At 43.6% G+C, this 19,543-nt stretch overlaps 1 protein-coding gene and 1 non-coding gene across 6 annotated transcripts; both read right to left on the bottom strand.

Moving 5' to 3' along the window:
- Nucleotides 1-4,317: 4,317 nt before the first annotated feature.
- On the bottom strand, nucleotides 4,318-18,955 carry LOC122174849 (large ribosomal subunit protein P2-like). 5 transcript variants are annotated; one of them, XR_010600469.1, is made up of 6 exons: nucleotides 13,252-14,522; nucleotides 11,865-11,988; nucleotides 7,549-7,796; nucleotides 7,203-7,251; nucleotides 4,973-5,053; nucleotides 4,318-4,388 (listed from the first exon to the last, which is right to left on the bottom strand). XR_010600469.1 is itself a non-coding variant. In XM_065592003.1 (5 exons), the coding sequence occupies exons 1-5, from the start codon at nucleotides 18,848-18,850 to the stop codon at nucleotides 4,336-4,338; spliced, it is 381 nt and encodes a 126-aa protein (XP_065448075.1). In that variant the 5' UTR covers nucleotides 18,851-18,955; the 3' UTR covers nucleotides 4,318-4,335. The 5 variants fall into 5 exon arrangements, 4 of the variants coding, with proteins under 4 accessions (XP_065448075.1, XP_065448077.1, XP_065448076.1 ...); XM_065592003.1 differs by lacking the exons at nucleotides 7,549-7,796; nucleotides 13,252-14,522 and adding an exon at nucleotides 18,777-18,955; XM_065592005.1 differs by lacking the exon at nucleotides 7,549-7,796 and having other exon boundaries at nucleotides 13,252-14,518.
- Nucleotides 6,866-6,998, bottom strand: LOC112060250 (small nucleolar RNA SNORA52). The gene has a single exon (XR_002889560.1). It is a non-coding gene; the product is annotated as a small nucleolar RNA SNORA52 (small nucleolar RNA).
- Nucleotides 18,956-19,543: the final 588 nt, after the last annotated feature.

Genomic DNA, 19,543 nt, shown 5'->3' with positions numbered 1-19,543 from the left:
GCTGGAGTAGAACTAATATCCCAGAGATGAAAGTTTCCATCTCTCACCACCAACCTTATTAGCAGAGCACTCTCCCTTGCTAGGTATTTTATGGTAATCAGTTACCACTATAACATCCAGGATAAAGATTTGGTTCTCCTTCCTTTCCCAATATTGCTGACGTCACTACCTTTGGAACAGAGCTTGTGCCATAGGATGCGCCAAAGTGAGCCCTGTGCCTGACATTGGGATACATAAAGAGAAAGTGATATCTTTAGAGGATTATAGTGTATACAATATACCACAACTTTCTGGGCCTTACCTGTGGTTTCAGTAGGAACAAGCCCTTGTCCTTATCTTTTAAAGCATCTTTTACGATGATTCATGCAAGAAGCATTAGCACTGCAAAGAAGGAAGCTACAACTGAAAATACAGAATAACATCTATAGAGACAAAGCAATGGGCCAGATTGCTCAGTGGTAGACACCTGCTGAAGTCAATGGAGTTAGAACTATGATTAATTTGACCCAGTGCACTAGAGGAAGCTGATGGAGATTTCTAGACATAGCACTCTGATTATAAACCAGTTCAGTGTCAACTGGAAAGACTGGGAGTTGGGGAGAATAGATGAAAACACTTTGCTTCCTTGCTTGGAGTAAACAAGACAGACTAGATGGTCTGCTATTGAATTGTGAAACAAGCATGCAAACTTCCTACATACCTAATTGCTTAAAACATACATAAGTCCCCCTCCCTCTATAAGCTTCATGGAATGTTATGTAAAGTGTATTGCCACCTCAAGGGTATTCTGGGAACTCCACCAATGCAGTATTTAACAAGTGCTGGGTTTACCATAGACTAGCCTCATGCTGCAGACAAACAGAGCACCAAGTGATCTGATTATATATTTATCACAAAGTAGTGTGATGCAGTCAGTTGGTTTTTAAACACACAAACCTGAGACTATGCTTTTCAGGGCAGATTAGTTGCATAAGGTTTAGCAGAAATGGTGCATTTTCAGGAGGGTTTTGGAGTAGATGGTAGGTGGCCAACACCTCAGGTTGGGTTGATAGCTCCAGGCCTAAAGAACAGCGTGGGAGGACGGGTGAAGAATGGGAGAAGGACATTTGGAGTAGTTAGGCCTCTTGTGCAGAGCGCAGCTTATACAAAGGGCTAGACTAGGAGCCATTGAGACTTGGCTAGGCCAGTTATCAGCCTGTATCTCAGCTACCTTTTCCGGTTACAATTATTGAACAAATAATGACAATCAGGTGGCCGCAGTACCTTTGGACACTTGTTAATTTGGGGGCATGGGACAGAGCAGCTTGTTACATCAGTAGATAATCTCCTGGCAATGGGCCAAGATTGCATCTCCACCCTGATATTCTTAGAACTGCCAGCTGCCTTTGATACTGTTAATCATGAGGTGTTATGTGGACGCAGTTGCGGGCTGTACCAGGAGTGAATGGGGTTGCTTTGGGGTGGGACCATTCTTGCATAAGTAAGGGCTCTCAAAGGTTGCTGGTGGGGCCCTCCCAGGGAGTGCTACAGGGTTCCACCTTGTCACCTGTCCTCTTTAGAGAGCTATGGGGCAGTTACAAGGGTTGGTGAGGAGGTGGAGATTGCTGTGCCTTCGCTATGCTGAGGGGGCCCAGCTCTTTTATTTTCTGACCAGGCAGAAGGGTCAAGTGCCTCAGCTGCTGTTTGGATGAGAACGAGCTGGCTTACCGTTGGTTCACAGAACATGGAGAGGATACTGGTTGTAGGGGAACAAGTGGAAGAGATAATATCACCTCCTTTGACTGAGGGAGGGGCTAGCTGCTAGCCCAGCATTTGTGGGGCAAGTGAGCAACCTAGGAGACTGGCTGGCCTTCCAGCTGCTATTAGAAAGTTAGGTAGAGGCTACAGCCACAATCAGCTTTTTTTAATTACATACGAGCAAGAGGCTGTGCCTGTTTCTTTCATAGACATTTGCAACTGTCAACTGTGCTTCCATCCTCTCTTGTGCAACCACTATAAGATGTACAGTGGTGCTACGTGTCTTAAAATCGACCCAGAAACTGATGCCGGGTTCACTTGTTATGGACACATCTTGCCTTGACACCATTGCAGGCCCTGGAAAAACTGGTTATTTATTACAGTGGAACTGTTGCACAGTTAAGGTTGCATCCCAGATTTCAGTTCAACAGGAACTTAAAACCTTTATTTTGTACAAATCTCATTGAAATGGCAAAAACCAAAGTCAGTTATCTGTGAGCACTGCTTTATCTTCTCATAGAGGGCTGATGAAAAATGGAGAGAATAAAGTTAAAAAAATACCTCTTTTTGGCAAATTTCCACTCTTTTCTTTGTATCCTTTTATAAAAAACCCAACACTCTGGGGGCCTGTCCATTGACCACAATATTGGTCATCTTATGCTGATTATCTATGAATAACTGATAATTGAGCAGTTTATGGAGTATTTTATAACACTTTAGCCTCAGAAAAGAGATGCAAAGCAGAACCAACCTACTTTAAATGAGTCAGACAGGGAACCTAGAGAAAAGGTCTGAGCTGGGAAAGAGGAAGTTATTTCAAAACCCACCTGTTTAAATTTCCATGCAATTTAAACTATCCTTAATATTAGCCAAGCTCACGAACTTTAACCTAGAAGGCAATCAAGGAAGAGCTGTTGAATTCCCCCTGTTTAAAATAAGTTAGCACAGAGCCTATGCAAGGACGGTGCATGCATGAAACCTAGGTCTCTAATGGTAAGATTTTCAAGAGTGCCTAAGCAAGTTAGGCACCTAAATTACTAGTGACTGTCAGTGGAACTTCAGTGCCCAAGTCAGGGCCAGTGCTACCATTAAGGTGAACTAGGTGGTTGCCTAGGGTGCCAAGATTTGGGGGTGCCAAAAAGCAGTGCCCCCAATTTAAAAACAAAAACAAACAAAACACCAGCGTTCCTCCCCCAAGCGCGCGGTCGCCACTCCACTTCTCCCGCCTCCCAGGTTTGCAGTGCCAATCGGCTGTTTGGCACCGCAAGCCTGGGAGGAGAATTAGAGCGGGGACAGCATGCTTGGGGAGGAGGCGGAGCAGAGGTGAGCTGGGGTGGGGAGCTGCTGTGGGGGGCCATGCAAGGTGGAAGTTTCACCTAGGACGTGAAGCTTCCTTGCACCGGCCCTGGCCCAAGTTACTAAAGACCTTTTGAAAATGGTACCATAACTTGACAATCCTATCCCCCACACAATGCTGCCTTTCATATTTGAGCCTGGTCTACACACAGATTTTTCTATCAGTATAACTATGTTGGTTAGAGGTATATTTTCCTGAAAATTATACATATATAATCCCTAATGTGGATGCAGTTATACAGCTGTAAAGGCATCTTACACTGAACTTACTCCCCTTCCCATACAGGAATAAGCTCTACTGGTATAAGAATCTTTATACCAATCTAGAATTGCATCCTCTAGTGGACAAGTTGTACCATTTTAAATATACAAAGTTGTACATCTCAGCTATACCCGTATGTAGACAAGACAACATAAGACTATACCTCACTTCAGCAATGTTAGCCACAATAACTTCCCAAACACATGGAATGCAAGTCAGTCAATCTGTGGTCAGAGGTTCTTAAACTTCATTGCTCTGCGATCCACTTCTAACAAAAATTACTACACGTCCCCTGGAGAGGGGACCAAAGCCTAAGCCCTGAGCCCCAGCAAGTCTAACCCCAGCACTGATAATCCCATTAAAATGGGGTCAAAACCCACACTTTGAGAACTGCTAATGTAATTGATATCAAAACTATGAAGTGATTTAAGATTTTGTGTTTGCACATTTGATGAAGTTGAGGTATGCATTGCTTTTAGAGATCTGTTGGAGATGGAAGTGAAATCCCTACAGAATGTGTTACTGACAGCATTGTAGGCAATATGCAGGTGGAAAGGAATGCACAAGTCTTGGAATAAGATCCAAATCGGCAAAGAAATCAGTGCCATTTTGGTCATTTACAGAATATAATCATTTAGGAGAATTAGCTTTGAAGTGATGCAGAAGAATTTACAAGCTAATTCTGATTTTCTGCCCATTGGGCTTCACAACATGATTTAGCATCAAGTGCATGTTTAGGTACCTCAGGGTGGGGTTTCAAAGGCATCTAAGTGATATAGGAGCATAAGTTTAATTGGCTTCACCAACATGCAGAAGCAACGAGGCTACTTAAGATTTTTTTTTCCCCCCTTCAAACAAAGCCCAAATCCAGATCACTGTTAGACAAGAGATGAAAACTCCAGGGGCATTAGGGTTATTATAACAAAACACCCCAACATCCATTTTAAACAAAATATTTTATTAGCTTCTGTAGCAAAAGTTTAGTCAAATAGGCCACATTCCATGTCGTTGTCAGATTCCTCCTTCTCCTCAGCTGCAGAGAGAAAAGATTTAAACAGTGTTTACTCTCATCTGGGAATATTTACAGTACATTTTGGACATTGCAGGTGTGAGAAGATCCCAAAACACATTCTCTTCATGGAAGCATATCTTCCAATTAAATGGACACAAGTCACCCCTTTAAGTTTTAGTCTCCATATCTACTCTGTGCGGTGCTAACGGATTCAGTTTCTTTTTAACCTATACGTTTAAAGATTAAGTGCCAAATTTTGCCTTCAGAGACATGCACAACTCTCAATTACATCCACAGGAGTTGCATACACATACCTGAGGGTCCATTTTGGCTCTATAGACTTAAACCAGAACAAATTAATGAAGGTGAGGAGCAAGCAACTGTGTATAACTCTTACTGGTTGGCTGGTTTTACCTAACCGCCTTCTATGCACACCACTTTAACAGTTCATTCCCAGGTACAGTGCAGAGATGGTCTTCAGCGCTAAACTATGTCAGTTAATATTTCAATCTCAGGACAAGAAGCCAAACTACAATAAAAGAAGGAAAAGCTTCCTAAATGTACATGATGGGAATTAAGGAACTAAGATTTTAACGTATACTCACCAGCAGCAGGAGCAGCAGAACCTGGTCCAGCTGAGACTGCTACAGCTCCACCAACTGGCATGCTGGCAAGTTTGCCGTTACCTGTGAGGAACAAAAGGGTGGAGAATAGTAATTAAGCACTCAGAGTAGACCTGGCCCTGCAAATACTGCAACGTGCAAAACCAAAGTTATGTAGTAAGATGGCACCTAGTCAATATGGTATATGGACACGTCTGAGAAAAAAATATAAAAATACATAAGGGATGTGATTACAGGCTAGCCTCTGACAAATTAACCCACACTAGCCACTTGCAAGGAACAACAAGTTGCCGGGTGTTTGTTTAAAATACAGCACATTCTACAACAAGATTCCAGAGTTTAAGACTGAAATGCTGGGCAGCTAGCCTACCAAAAAAATAAAATAAAAATCAATCTGGTGTTGACAATAGTTTTGGGCAGAATTTTTTTTGCCTACAAAATCCCCCAAAGCTCTCTAAATCCATATTAAAAAGTAAGACATCAACAGCAAGCAAACTTTACCAAAGAAAGAAAGGTATCCTTCGAGAAGAGCATTTCCAATATGACCTCTGCTAGGTCCTGTCTAGTCTATATTGTCTACAATGTGCTACAACCTTGGACTTTGCAGGAATGCAGCACTGTTTGGGAATATGATTAGATTCCCATGTATAGAAGACCAAACAACATTTTAGCTGTTCCAAGGAGTACTGTGTAATAACCAGGCCCCTCCAACACAGTAGGAATTACATTACAGATGGAGACCTTTGAGATTGGTGAACTCACTTCTGCTTAATGTCTCCAATTTCTGGAAAGTTAGCTCTCTGCCTTTTCTCTTGTGAATACTGAGATTCCCTCTGCTTTCAAAGTTTGCTTACCCAGTCTTTTTGCTTGTACTCCATTTCTAAGAATCAATTTCTAAATAATTCCTTAGGATTTCAGATTACTATAACTAGCAAAATAAACATGTTTTATAATCATGTCAGATATTCTAGGAAGGCACATACAGTAGAACCTCAGTTACAAACATCTCAGGAATGGAGGCTGTTTGTAACTATGAATGTTCATAACACTGAACAAAACATTATGGTTCTTCTTTCAAAAGTTTACAACTGAACACTGACTTAATACATCTTTGAAACTTTACTATGCAGAAGAAAGATTCTGCTTTCCCTTTTTTTAGAATAGTTTATGTTTAACACTGTACTGTATTTTTTTGTTTCTTTGTTTTTTATTGGGTCTCTGCCACTGCCTGATTATGTACTTCTGGTTCCAAATGAGATGTGTGGTTGACTGGTCAGTTCATAACTGAGATTCTACTGTATTTCTAAAATAAAATTATTCCATCAGCAGTCAACTAAATTATTTTAAGTCTGTTGGGTAAGTGCATGCATAATGGCTCTCTCAGATCTTTATACAACATTCACAGAAGTAGCTAATAACTGCTGTACTTACTGATCATCATTAAGGCCTGATCCTGTGAGCACTTAAGCAGATATTTTTGTAACTTTACTCACATGCTTAAGTGTTTGAAGGAATGGGGATTAAATCATTAGAGCTTTGGGCTACTTGAAGTATTCCACATGCTATCTAAAAACAAAGTATTTGGTCAGAGCAAAATATTCCACAAGTGGAACATTCAAATTGTTGTGCCTTTCTAAATTCATATTTATTCATTTTGCACTGAAAATAAAATGTGATTTTTCACTTCAGTGTTCTCTCTCTCTCAATAAGATTGATCATTTCTAGGTCTCCCTGAAATAAAGAACAGAAGGCTTGTGAATGAAGTGTTTAGTTCATGAAGTGACTTCTCTGCAAAAGAAAGTTCAAGAACACAATTGGGTAAACCAAGAACTACAATTTAGAATGCTAAAGTCTGGCTCATTCTCCCACCTAGCAACATGTCCAGAAAACTCTTGTTACGAGCAGACTAACTGTAAACTCATATTTAAGAGCACTTTCCAGTTTAATCTGGTCCACAAGTGAAACCTAGCAGGTACTGGCACTGACCTGCAGGCATTAGGATGGACCCCTACCCATTATCTGATTTATCCCAATTTGTATCTTAATTGAGAGCCCTCTAAAGCAAGTCTGATTTAATGAAGAAAAAACAAAATGAGGAAAAAACAAAATCTGGTAATTCTCTGCCCTTAAGGGTCTTTAAATTAGTAAATGAACTAGAGAGGCAATCATCATAAATGTCACCCCCATGCCAACGCCATGAGATTTTACTTACCCTGAGCAATGACATCCTCTATATTGTTTCCGTTCAGTTCACCAATAACCTATGGAAATTACATACAAAGTATTAAAACAAATGGTTTGAATAACACTTAAAACAGCTTATCAATCAGGCTTCTGTGCAATACCACCTAACCAGCTGCTTGTAAGATTCCATCTTGCCCTGTTTCTCAGGAGAAACAATTAATAAAGGTTTTTTTAAATAACTTAAAATTTAATTTTAAAATTGACAACTTGTTAAGACCTAAACTTATGACCTATTAAAATAACTTAAATAATTATAAAAATAGTATTAAGTAGTACATGTTTGCTGTTGGAGGTTTTAAAGAAAGTTAACTCACTGAACTGGGGAAAAAGCACTGGTTAAGCACCAGGAACCAGAGTTTGTTGAAGCACTAAACCAGATTTTGACAGTAGGAGCCTCTCTCCAGAGAATATTTTCTTCATTTCACTTTATTCCCTTAGTTCAGATCAATGACTAGTTCATTCAAAGTTAAGAAATGAATTGGGAGCTGAAGAAGCAGGAAAACTTGTTCTCTTCTTCCAATCAATGAATAAAAGTTAGGTGTGATGATGAGATCTACTAGTTCTAAAAATAAGGACACAGTGACCAGAAATAATCAGTTCAATTCAACAACTATAGATAATATTTCCTATGTTTAACAAATCAGTTTTAACTGCAAAATATGTTTTGATAAACCTAAGGAAGAAAGTATCAAGCACATTCAAGATAGTTTTATTTTATCAAAAATTAAATGCTGTTTTTGTGTTTTTAAACTGAATTTTAATTTCCATCCAAATAGAGCCACAAGTAAAACATTAATCTAGTAAATAAAAACTGTGTCATCTATCATTTTCTAACATAAAAATAAATGCAAGTTGGGCTATATAACTGCTTATGTAAATATAGTGTGTCCACATAGTTAGCAAAGAGCAGGACCAAATTTAGTATAAAGCCTTCTACAAGTCACAAAACAGACCCTCTGCAATGGTTTGTTAGGCATTTATGAGACTGATGCTGTACCCCCTTCCATGTGCATGCTCTGCAGCAGGGATCCTGAACCAGCATCCTAAGTGCTGTGTGTTCCTCAGTACTCTGACATATGCTAAAGCCCAGCTGATCATTTCAGCTTTTCACTGGAATGGAAAATTTTACTATCAAAGTTGGAGTCCAGGCTGGGAAAGATTAAACAGGAAAACAAACTGCTACCATCTCAGAAACAAGCATTAAAGGTCAAGGGTGCTGCAGCTTCTCCAGGTGTGTTTCAGCTATTGGATAGCAGTGCAGGATAATGGAGAGCCACAAACCAATGTAAACAATGGAGGCAAGATTCTAAAGATAGGAACTGTAATGTCAAAAGTACATTGCAGCTCAGCGATAGCAACATATCTAAACAACATTTTTCAACAACTAATCTCCTGCTCAAGTGAAGCATGCAATATATGAATTGCCGTGTTTGTGTTTATTTACTCTGAAAGGTGTGTTTGAAGAGTCCTCTAGAGTTATATTGGAGTAAAATCCGGTCAGTGTTAACAAATACAGATAAGTCAATGATGACAAGAACAAATTCCAACGTAACATTGTGGGAAAGGGATGATCAGTGAAAGAGGTTATGAAGGCCCTGGAAACCATAATAAAAAAAAAGTGTCAATTTGAAACACACAACTGAATAAGAACCTCTATTTCAGAGTGCAGAACTATATCCTAGTACTGCATGGATTCTGGTTGCACAGAACTAACCACTCTGTTGGTTGGCTTTCTGACGATTACAACTAGGGTGACCAGATGTCCCGATTTTATAGGGACAGTCCCGATTTTTGGATCTTTTTCTTATATAGGCTCCTATTACCCCCTCACCCCCATCCCGATTTTTCACACTTGCTGTCTGGTCACCCTAATTACAACTATCCATCTGAAAAACCTAGTTTCCAATATCATCTCGCAATGCAGCTCTTGTAATATCTGACACACAGTGTCTGCAAATAAGAGGATTTCTTATTGGAAAAAATATTATAGAATTTTATCAATTGTTTTCTTTTCAATACCCTTTAAAACACACAACGAATGAAAGCTCCACCACATTGAGAAGTATTTAAATCTCTTTTTGCTGACACTAACCCTGCAGAATCTTGTCTGTTTTTTCCTAGATATTGTATCATCTGGGTATCTCTCATTTACTTCCATGCCATTGCAGGGGTCTCAGACATTGGTCCACCTCAGTGTCTCCTATGCTCTGCCTGTGGCACACAATAGTTTGTCTCCATTTTTTTGAAAGACAAACCAGGCTGTGCCATGGCAGCGCTTTAACGTGCCATGTGTAGTTGCAGCATAACGCTGGGAGAGAGCTCTCCCAGTGCTTAAAATAAATAAATAAATAAAACCCCACAACCCACACACACCACACCTCCGTGAGCGCAGCTCCCAGCGCTGGTGCACTGTCTACACTGGCACTTTAGAGCGCTGCAAGTTTGAGTGCTGGGGGGGGTGTTTTTTCACACCCCGAGCGAGAAAGTTGCAGCGCTGTAAAGTGCCAGTGTAGACAAGCCTTAAGTGTTTCCCAATATCGAACCTAAACCTCCTTGGGTGCAGATAAAGCCAATTACTTCTTGTCCTACCTTCAGTGGATATGGAGAACAATCACAGTCCTCTTTATAAAAAGAACATAGCTGAAGACTTATCCAGTTCCCCTTTTTCTTCAGATTAAACATGCCGAGCATTATTTAAGCTTTTCTTCATAAGTCAGATTTTCTAAACCTTTTAACATTTTTGTAGGTCTCCTCTGGACTCTCTCCATATCTTTATGGAAGTGTGGCACCCAGAATTGGACACAGAATTCCAGCTAAGGCCTCACCAGTGCTGAGTAGAGCGGGACAGTTATCTTCTCAAGTCTTACATACAATGCTCCTGTTAATACAGTCCAGAATGATGTTTGCCTTTTTCACAACTGCACTATTCATTCAATTTGTGATCCACTACTGTATAGCAGTGGTTCTCAACCAGGGGTATGCAAACCCCAGGGGGTACGCAGAGGTCCTCCCAGAGGTACATCAACTCATCTAGATATTTGCCTACTTTTACTACAGGCTACATAAGCACTAGTGAAGTCAGTACAAACTAAAATTTCATAAAATGACTTGTTTATACTGCTCTATTTACTATACACTGAAATGTAAGTACAATATTTATATTCCAATTGATCTCTCATTTTTACTGTATAATTATGAAAGTAAGCAATTTTCAGTAATAGGGTGCTGTGACACTAATTTTTGTCTGATTTTGTAAGCAAGTAGTTTTTAAGTAAGGTAAAACTTGGGGAAACAAATCAGACTCCTGAAAGAGGTACAGTAATCTGGAAAGGTTGAGATCCACTGCACTATAACACCAGGATCCTTTTCAGCAGTACTGCTGCCTAGCCCAGTTATTCCTCATTTTGTATTTGGGGATTTGAGTTTTCCTTCTTAAGAGCAGTATTTTGCCCTTGTTTTTATTGAATTTCGTTTTATTGATTTTAGACTAATTCTCCAAATTGTCAAGGTCATTGACAATTTTAAGATTGCCCTCCCAAGTGATGGCAACCCCTCCTAGCTTGGTGTCATCTGCAGATTTTATGAGCATACTCTCCACCCCATTACCCAAGTAATTAATTCATCACCACATTATCAAATCCAGAGCACCTCCAGTGATCACAAAGTCCTGGCAAGTGACAGAAGAATCACACCCATAGTATTCTTATTTTCTGGAGACTGGATGGCTGAAGGAATTGTTGACAGGATAAGAAGTTTAGTTTTCTGCTTCAAATCCATCTTGAATTAGCAGTAACTGAAAATTATCACCTCCTGATGGATGTGTTCAAAAAAAAAAAAAAAAAGAAGTTTGACTGTTTCTGGCCAATTTTCTAGCAGATAAGAATCCACATAGCAAGAACTGTGATTCATCATCATGGTTGGCAATCTTGGCAAAGAAGCTAAGGACTAAAATAGGCATGGAGACTCAGTTAATATTGCTATAACACGCAGAAGCCCCAGTTAAGCTTGAAACACAATGGTGGAAGTGTTGCAGGGAAACATGCTGCCACTGCTCATGCTGTACCTATCCTGGATACAGGAAACAATAAAACTGATACGCAGTTATAAGCACTTCCAAGTTACATGCTATTGGAACTAGGTGCCTTCTATAAGCAGCTCAGACACTGGACTATCTGACTGAAGTAAAGCTTCAGAAAAGCAACATGGTAAATTAAAACACACATTGCCATGAGTATGACTTCGTTAAAATCAGTGTTAGAAGGGGCTGCAAGGGTCATCTAGTCTAACCCCCTGCCAAGATGCAGGATATGTTGTGTTTAAACCATCCAAGACAGATGGCTATCCAGCCTCTTTTTGAAAACCTCCAGTGAAGGAGATTCCACAACTTCCCGAGGCAGTTTGTTCCATTGTCCTACTGTTCTTACAGTTAGGAAGTTTTTCATGAGATTTAATCCAAATCTGCTATGCTGTAGGTTGAACCCATTACCTCTCGTCCTGCCCTCTGCAGCAAGAGAGAACAACTTTTCTCCATCTTTTTTATGGCAGCCTTTTATTTATCTGAAGACCGCTATCCTTTTGCTACCTCCAAGATCACAAACCTTCCTGGAGGCACTGCTGAACCAATGTTTACCTTTGAACAGAAGGGGGGTGGGATCCGGGAACCATATGTCACCTGCATATCCCAGGTGGACAAACATTTCCCATTGCACAGCAGTACAATGGTGTCCCAAGGTATAGATGTGCTGCTTGGAAACCTGCAATTATAGGAAATCCTCCATTACTTGCTACTTACAAATTGATAATAACATGTGCCATGGTTAGACTGAGTCAGAACATGGTATTATGCAGAGTTAACACCTGTCTGATCCAGGAAAAACCCTCTAGTAGCAACTTGGGTTTGTAAAGTTTCTTTTTTTCATGACAAAGTTTAAAACGGAAATCTACCTCAAAAATAAAAAAACATTTTATTTTAGATTGAAAAGTTCAAAGTGAAAATAATTTATCAAAAAAGTTCAAACTTCACAAAACAATCTGATTTCTTCAAATAATTTGTCAAAACCAAGTTGACAAAAAAAAAAAAAAAGTGTTGCTTTGCCCAGTTCTAATTGCAAGAATAAACTTGCAACCTTGCAATGTTTATAAAAAAGAAACAAGCAAACATTCATTTGTGAGGACAGAACTGCACCTTAAATTTAGGAAGTGAAATAGAAAAAAAAATGCAATGTTGATTAGTACATCTTTGTTCTTTGACAAGCCTGCAAATAAACCAAGTGCAGTTTTGCTCTGAAGCTGCAAAACTGCTCTGTGGGGTTTATTCCTGCACTAAAAACTGGTCAGATTGGTTCGTGACCGATTTGATGTGTAACGTTTTTTGATGGAAAATATTTTCATTATTGTAACCCTTCTGCTCCTCTGAGTTGGCAGCAACAAGGGCCAGGTTCAGTATCTCTGGGTTCCGTTTCAATAACGCAATGCAACACCGGCTTGAGCCCCCACCCAGTGACCTGGGACAATTACATATAGGGTGACCAGACAGCAAGTGTGAAAAATTGGGACGGGGGTGGGGGGTAATAGGAGCCTATATAAGAAAAAGCCCCAAATATCAGGACTGTCCCTATAAAATCGGGACATCTGGTCACCCTAATTACATACCACCCGCCGGGCGCCTCTAGGAGGCAATACTTCCCCTCTCGCAAGCACAGAGTCTGAGTGTAACAAAAGCCTTTTAATAAAGGAGGGAAACAATGCGGCATTATGTTGGGGAAACACCACAAACAGGATTCATAACACAAACCACAAGCAAAAGACCCACCTCCAAGTAAGTTTGACAGTGTCCTTTTCCCCTCAGGGTCTTAAGTCCAATCACCCCAAAGTCCAACAACCCAAAAGTCTCTGTCTCTGGTCAGTGCCATCCCAGAGTTCAAAAGTTTATCTGCAGAGTTTTACCCTCCCAGCCTAGGTGGAAATGGGGCGGGGGGGGGGGGTAGGTACACACAGGGTGTTAAGGGGCACCTTACATGGTCCAGGGCTGACTGCCCCACCACTCTGTGGAGTTCTACTGCAGCCTTCACCATGAACAGCTCCGCTCTACCAGCTGCTCCTCCAGCTGTCCCCACAAACTGCTCTGCTCACTGTTCCATGGGCCGCTCCAACCATCTCAAACTGCTCCACTCTGCCAGCCACTTAACAATATATCTTCAGGCTCCCCCACTAGTTAACACAGCACTCAGTGATCTCAGCTCAGTAATTTTAGCTCTTTTAGTGATTTCAGGTTGTGGTAGGGGAGCCCCAGTGCTGGTGCACCATTGGTCCAAAGTGAGTTCAGCTCAGCAGTCTCTAGCTAGACTCTTAATGGAATCAAAATTAGCTCTGCTATTCAACAGTGAAGAGAGAAGATGGTGCAATTGGTGTTCCAGGCCCTCAAAGGGAAGGGGGGGGTCCATACCATCAGGTACACATACCTCTCTCCATTCACTGGGTTTTGGACCATGTCCCTTGTCTAGCAAGTGCTACTTAGCTGATGGTGAGACTCTGTCATAAAATAGTTTCATTGTCCTTATTCACATAATCAGGGTAACACCACTTTATTCCTCCTGCCCCAATAACAGAGAAACGGGGGATCCCACAGCTGCCAAAGTGACCATTTTGGGCTGCCATGGGCTCATGCTAGGCGAGGTGGGTGTACCTATGCAAACAAGATCAGCCCCTGAAGTTCTTTTCCACACTCACCATAATTCACCACCAGATGTCAGGGTAGAGCTCATCCTGACTCTGCTTACATTATAGTGGAGTATTTTTTAACCTACTAAAGTTAAAGACTTTTTTTAGACAAATTTCCATTTTAAAGGTTTGTCATGGAAAAAGCAGCTTTGTGAAAAGCTTGGAATGAAAGAAAAAAAACTTTCATTACTACATTTTCAGCCAGCTCTATTCACAATGATTTCCAGAGAAAGTTTGCTCACTTTACAAGTAAAAGCTGCTTTTTCTAACTGCCAGCCCTACAAACCAGAACTGCAATCAGCAGGTTCTTCCTGGATCATACATCTTGAATAAAGCCCCATTGTCAGACATTACTACACCTGTGCAGCTCCCCTATCTTCAATTGGGTTATACAGATAAACTTGGAGCAGGAGACTTGACATGATAATTGGAATTTAATTAACAGTCTGTAGATGATGCATGAGCCAGGATAGAATTCAGCTCCTGCTCTCAGCTAGGTAGGCTCTGAAGAGTTAACATTAATTTTGAACCCTGAAGTAAACTAAACAAAGATCTGTTGAATAAGAAAGTAGCCATTTTATATAGGTCGTTTCAGAGTACAACAACAACAAAAGAAAAAAGAAGGGGGAGTATAAGAACCCTACAGAGTGGTCTGATAGCAACATGAGCATGTTTCCTTGTGCAGGGGCACAGGACTAGAGGAGCAGAGTTTTGTGGGAAAATTGAAGAGACCAAAATCCAGCTCTACTGGTATTTGCTACAGCTGCTTTAGCATCAGAGCACCTATTGACACCCTAGGAAGTGTCAAATAAAATGACTGCATAAATGAGATGTAGAGAAGAAGCATTTTGACCCCTGAATAGTGAATAAATACCTGTAAATAAACCACTTGCAGCTGAAGAATAGGTACAAGGGGTTGCACTTTGTATGTCAAATAGATTGAAAGTGGGCTTGAAAAGAGTTTAAAGCACAAACCCATACAGCTTATGTGTATTAACAGTGCACCTAGACCAGGGGTTCTCAAACTAGGGGTCAGGACCCCTCAAGGGGGCACCAGGTTATTACATGGGGGGTCCCAAGCTGTCAGCCTCCACCCCACTTTTCCTCCAGCATTTATAATGGTGTTAAATATATAAACAAGTGTTTTTAATGTAGGGGGGGGCATCACACTCAGAGGCTTTCTGTGTGAAAGGAGTCACCAGTACAAAAGTTTGAGAACCACTGACCTAGACAATCAGACAAAGCACTGGTCTTTACAGGTAACACCAGATAGCCCTAGAATCTAAACCTGACATCCAATGGTGGGAACATCTTACCCTATTATCACAATCCACAAGCCAGGACAATGGTTTAATAAAATCAAACCAGGCCCCCATAATATTGATATGAACTCTATGCATAGAGAGCGCCACATAGAATCCCATTTAAGCCAATAGGGAGTCTCTCTACAAAGTACTCATTGCAAGATGCAGACCCAAGCCACTGAAGCTAAACACAAAGCAAATGATTTCTGACAGCCAGAGGTCAAAACAGTAAAGCACTCTTGAAGTCCTCTTCTTAGGGTGACCAGACGTCCCGATTTTATCGGGACTGTCCCGATATTTCCTTGTTTGTCCCGCGTCCCGACCGACGTGCGGTCGGGACACTGGACAAACAAGGAAATGCGCCGGAGCCTGGAGCCCGGAAGTGCTCGCCGCCCCCCCCCCATCCCCTCCTCCCCCGATTGGCTCCCTCCCCGAATCCCCGCCTCTTCCCCGGGCTCACCATTCCTCCTCCCTCTGCAAGCGCTGGAGGGAGGCCCGGGAGACGCAGGGGAAGCGCGGGGCCGGGGTGAGTAAGAGTCCGGCCTGGTCCCCAGCAGGCAGGACTCATTTGGGTGGTAGGGAGAGGAGGGGGGCAGCCCGCGGGGGCCAGGCGGCGGCTGTTCTCCCCCCCGGGCAGCGGGACTCGGGAGCAGCCGCTGCTGCAGCTCCCACTGCCGCGGGGGGAGGAAGCGGCCATGGCGCTCGGCGGCTGCGGCTCTGGCGCCCCCGAACCCCCCGAGCCGGGGCCTGCTGCGGGGACCCAGCAGCGCGCACGCTGCACCCAGTCCCTGGCCGGTCGCGTCTGGGCTGCTGCCCAGCTGGTGCTATCACGCGGCGGCCCCGGGGTGGAGGCATCGGCAGCCCAGCCCCGTTTGTTCCCCTGCGGGACCCGAGCGGGACGGGGGGGCTGGGGCCTGTTGCCCCCACTCCGGGGCCGCCGCGCGATAGCACCAGCTGGGCAGCAGCCCAGACGCGACTGGCCAGGGGCTGGGCTGGGCACAGCGTGCGCGCTACTGGGTCCCCGCAGCAGGCCCCGGCTCGGGGGGTTCGGGGGCGCCAGAGCCGCAGCCACCAAGCGCCATGGCCGCTTCCTCCCCCCACGGCAGTGGGAGCTGCAGCAGCGGCTGCTCCCGAGTCCCGCTGCCTGGGGGTGAGAACAGCCACCGCCTGGCACCGCGGGCCGCCCCCTCCTCTCCCTACCACCCAACTGAGTCCTGCCTGCTCGGGACCAGGCCGGACTCTTACTCACCCCGGCCCCGCGCTTCCCCTGAGTCTCCCGGGCCTCCCTCCAGCGCTTGCGGAGGAAGGTTTTTTTTTTTTTTTTTTTGGCCCCGCCCCCCGCGTCCCCCTCCCCCCGCGTCCCGATATTTGACTTGGGTGATCTGGTCACCCTACCTCTTCTTCAAATATACAACTTTGAGCAAATTTCCTTCCAAGCAGTCTTACCATATTTCCCTACCACACAGGAAAATACATTACCTACATTAATACCACTCCAAACAAACACCACCAGCCTTTCCTTTTTATACTCCCTGAATGACCAATCATCTTCTTCACCTGAGACCAGTCTCATTCTTGCCACTTTCCCCTCATGGCTGAATTGTTTCTGTTGCACTTGTTGTCCCTCTAGTCAAAGACAGAGTTTAACTCTCTCTGAATTATAACATCACATTGTTATATCAGGGCATTCACACTGTCCTGTACAAATATGCTCAGATGGCATTCTGGATTAGATTAGAAAGCTAAATTACATTGGAGCTAGGACCATGTTTTCCTGTGTATTTGTACAGCACCTAGCATAATAGAGCCCTGATCCTGCTGGGGCCCTTTGGACACTATTAAAATACAGAAAATAGTGTTATGCTGGAAAGTAAATGGCTGCCAATAATCATAGACCTAGTTAAAACTGATGAGTGTGCTAATAGTCTTTCATTCAGGCTTGATGGAAAGAGCAGTGAGGCCCCTTTATATAGTGATCACTGGGAACAATAGGAAGCCACTGCCCAAGGTAATAGGCTGCATTAGAAAACCTGAGCAGAGTTAAACCATGTACCTGCAAATAAAGGGGCTAGACAGGGATTGATTGTTTGCTTGCAGCTATGTGTGCCTGTATGTGTGAGAGGCAGAAAGCCAAGATACACTACAGAGAGAGAAGTAATGGTGAATGTGGCCCTGGAGAGAAGCTGTGGTATAGGGCTTATGGTACAGTACTTACTGAAAAGGCAGATTTGGATTTCTGAGCAGAGAGACTGCCTTTTGTGGTTTGTTTCTATTTGTTCAGGGAAACAAGTTTGTGTAGATTCTTTGTGAATAAGCAGAGTTGCACCCAGAAATACCTGACTCATATCGTTAATTTCTCTCAGCAATACCCCCTAATATTGACTAACTGCTTGGGCCGCAGAAAGGGTACCAATAATAATGGCTGTTTCCCATGTAGGTGCATGGAGCTGGCTTATGAATGTAGCCCATATATCATTATGTATCCATATGTTGTCTCTTGTCTTATACTTACTGTGACAGATACGGCACTTCCCTGCACTATCCTGGACAAACCTTACTGAGTTACGTTAAACCTTACTGATTTAAGTTGAAATATCTTAGGAGTTCATTGTATTTTAAATGCAAATGTTTATATATTGCTGTGGGATTGTATGTAATTTCTTTAAGAGGGAGACAGGACTAATGTAAAGCTTGGGAAGTATTATGAGCTTCAAAAGGACTCTCTTGAAACAACAGACCAGACAAGATTTAGGGCTAGTCTACACTGACAACGCTAAAGCACGAGCACTTAAATGTGGCTTTTGTGGTCACGAGGGGCGTAACTACCAGCACTGGGAGCACAGCTACCAGCGCTGGTGCACTGTCTACACTGGCACTTTACAGCGCTGAAACTTGCTGCGTTCAGAGGGGTGTTTTTTCACACCCCTGAGCGAGAAAGTTGCAGCGCTGTAAATTGCCAGTGTGGACAAGTTTTTAGTTGAGTGCATTTCCTAGGAAATACTTGAGGAGAATCCCATTGTCTGTGTAACACTCCCTCACTCACCCCGGGGGAGGGAGACCCCTGGAGGGCTGCGGTAGCCCACCTCCAGGCTGATCTCTGCTTAGCTGAGTACTGGACTTGCCTGGGCTCAGGCAGCCAGTAACCGCCTCAGTCTTCAAGGTAGACTGGGGCCTGGGCTTACAGGGCTCAGGCAGCCAGCAAATAACCATCTCAGGGGGTTGGCTACAGCTTGGGCAGGGCTCAGGCAGCCAGCAGACAACAGTCTCAGGGGACTGGGGCTACTCCTCTTCAGAGTGGGAGCCCCTTGCAGAGGAATGAGGGTCAGCCACCCACTGGGAGGGGCAGGGGGACACAGGCCCTCCCTACTCCACCGTGTCCCAGTTCAGGACTCTGGCAGAAGCAACACCAGCTGCCCCGGGGTCGGCGGGGATCACGCTGATGCTGGGGGTCTGGGCTTTGTGGCCAGCCCTACAGTAACTGCCCCTGGGCCACTTCCTGCCTCCCCTGGGGTAGGTACCTCTGGTGTCCAGGCATTGTCCAGCTCCTCCGGGTAAACAGTAGCGGGCACTCCAGACCAGTCATCATCCGCATTTGGGGCCGTGGACTGAGCTAGGTGGGGAATCCACTTCAGGCTGCTCTGGAACCAGCAGGACATCCTTCTCCTTTGCAGGTTTCCCCCCAAATGGGCTGCGGGGCTGGTCTTTTATACTTCCGGCCCTGCCCCTCTCCTTCCGGCAAGGGGGGCGGGGAGGTTTAGGCTCCACCCTCCAAGGGGTGTGTAACACTCCCTCACTCACCCCCGGGGGAGGGAGGTCTGTCCACCTCACTACAGTCTGGCTGAAACAACGAGGAGTCCTTGTGGCACTCTCTGCATATCAAAGACCCCAATTGGATAAAGAAGTGACTCAGATTCATGGGGGTGCTTGTTCTGAGCCAAGGCCATTGTGAATTTGTAACCACAGGAAAATCTCTTGATGGGGTTTGAAGGATTGACTCCTACCAGAGCCCTTGCTGGAGTTGGGGTGATCTCTGGTAAGCTTATTAGCAGGTGGGTAACTTCTTTTATCGTTTTTCATATACACTTCTACCCCTATATAACGCGACCTGATATAACACAAATTCGGATATAATGCAGTAAAGCAGTGCTCCGGGGGCTGCGCACTCTGGTGGATCAAAGCAAGTTCGATATAACGCGGTTTCACCTATAACATGGTAAGATTTTTTTGGCTCCCGAGGACAGCGTTATATCGAGGTAGAGGTGTATTTTCTCTGTAATGCTTTTAC

The sequence above is a fragment of the Chrysemys picta genome, chromosome 4, assembly GCF_011386835.1.
Source record: "Chrysemys picta bellii isolate R12L10 chromosome 4, ASM1138683v2, whole genome shotgun sequence".
Taxonomy (NCBI): domain Eukaryota; kingdom Metazoa; phylum Chordata; order Testudines; family Emydidae; genus Chrysemys; species Chrysemys picta.
Note: the sequence above shows the minus strand (reverse complement) of the source record. Positions and strands in the feature narration are given on the sequence as shown.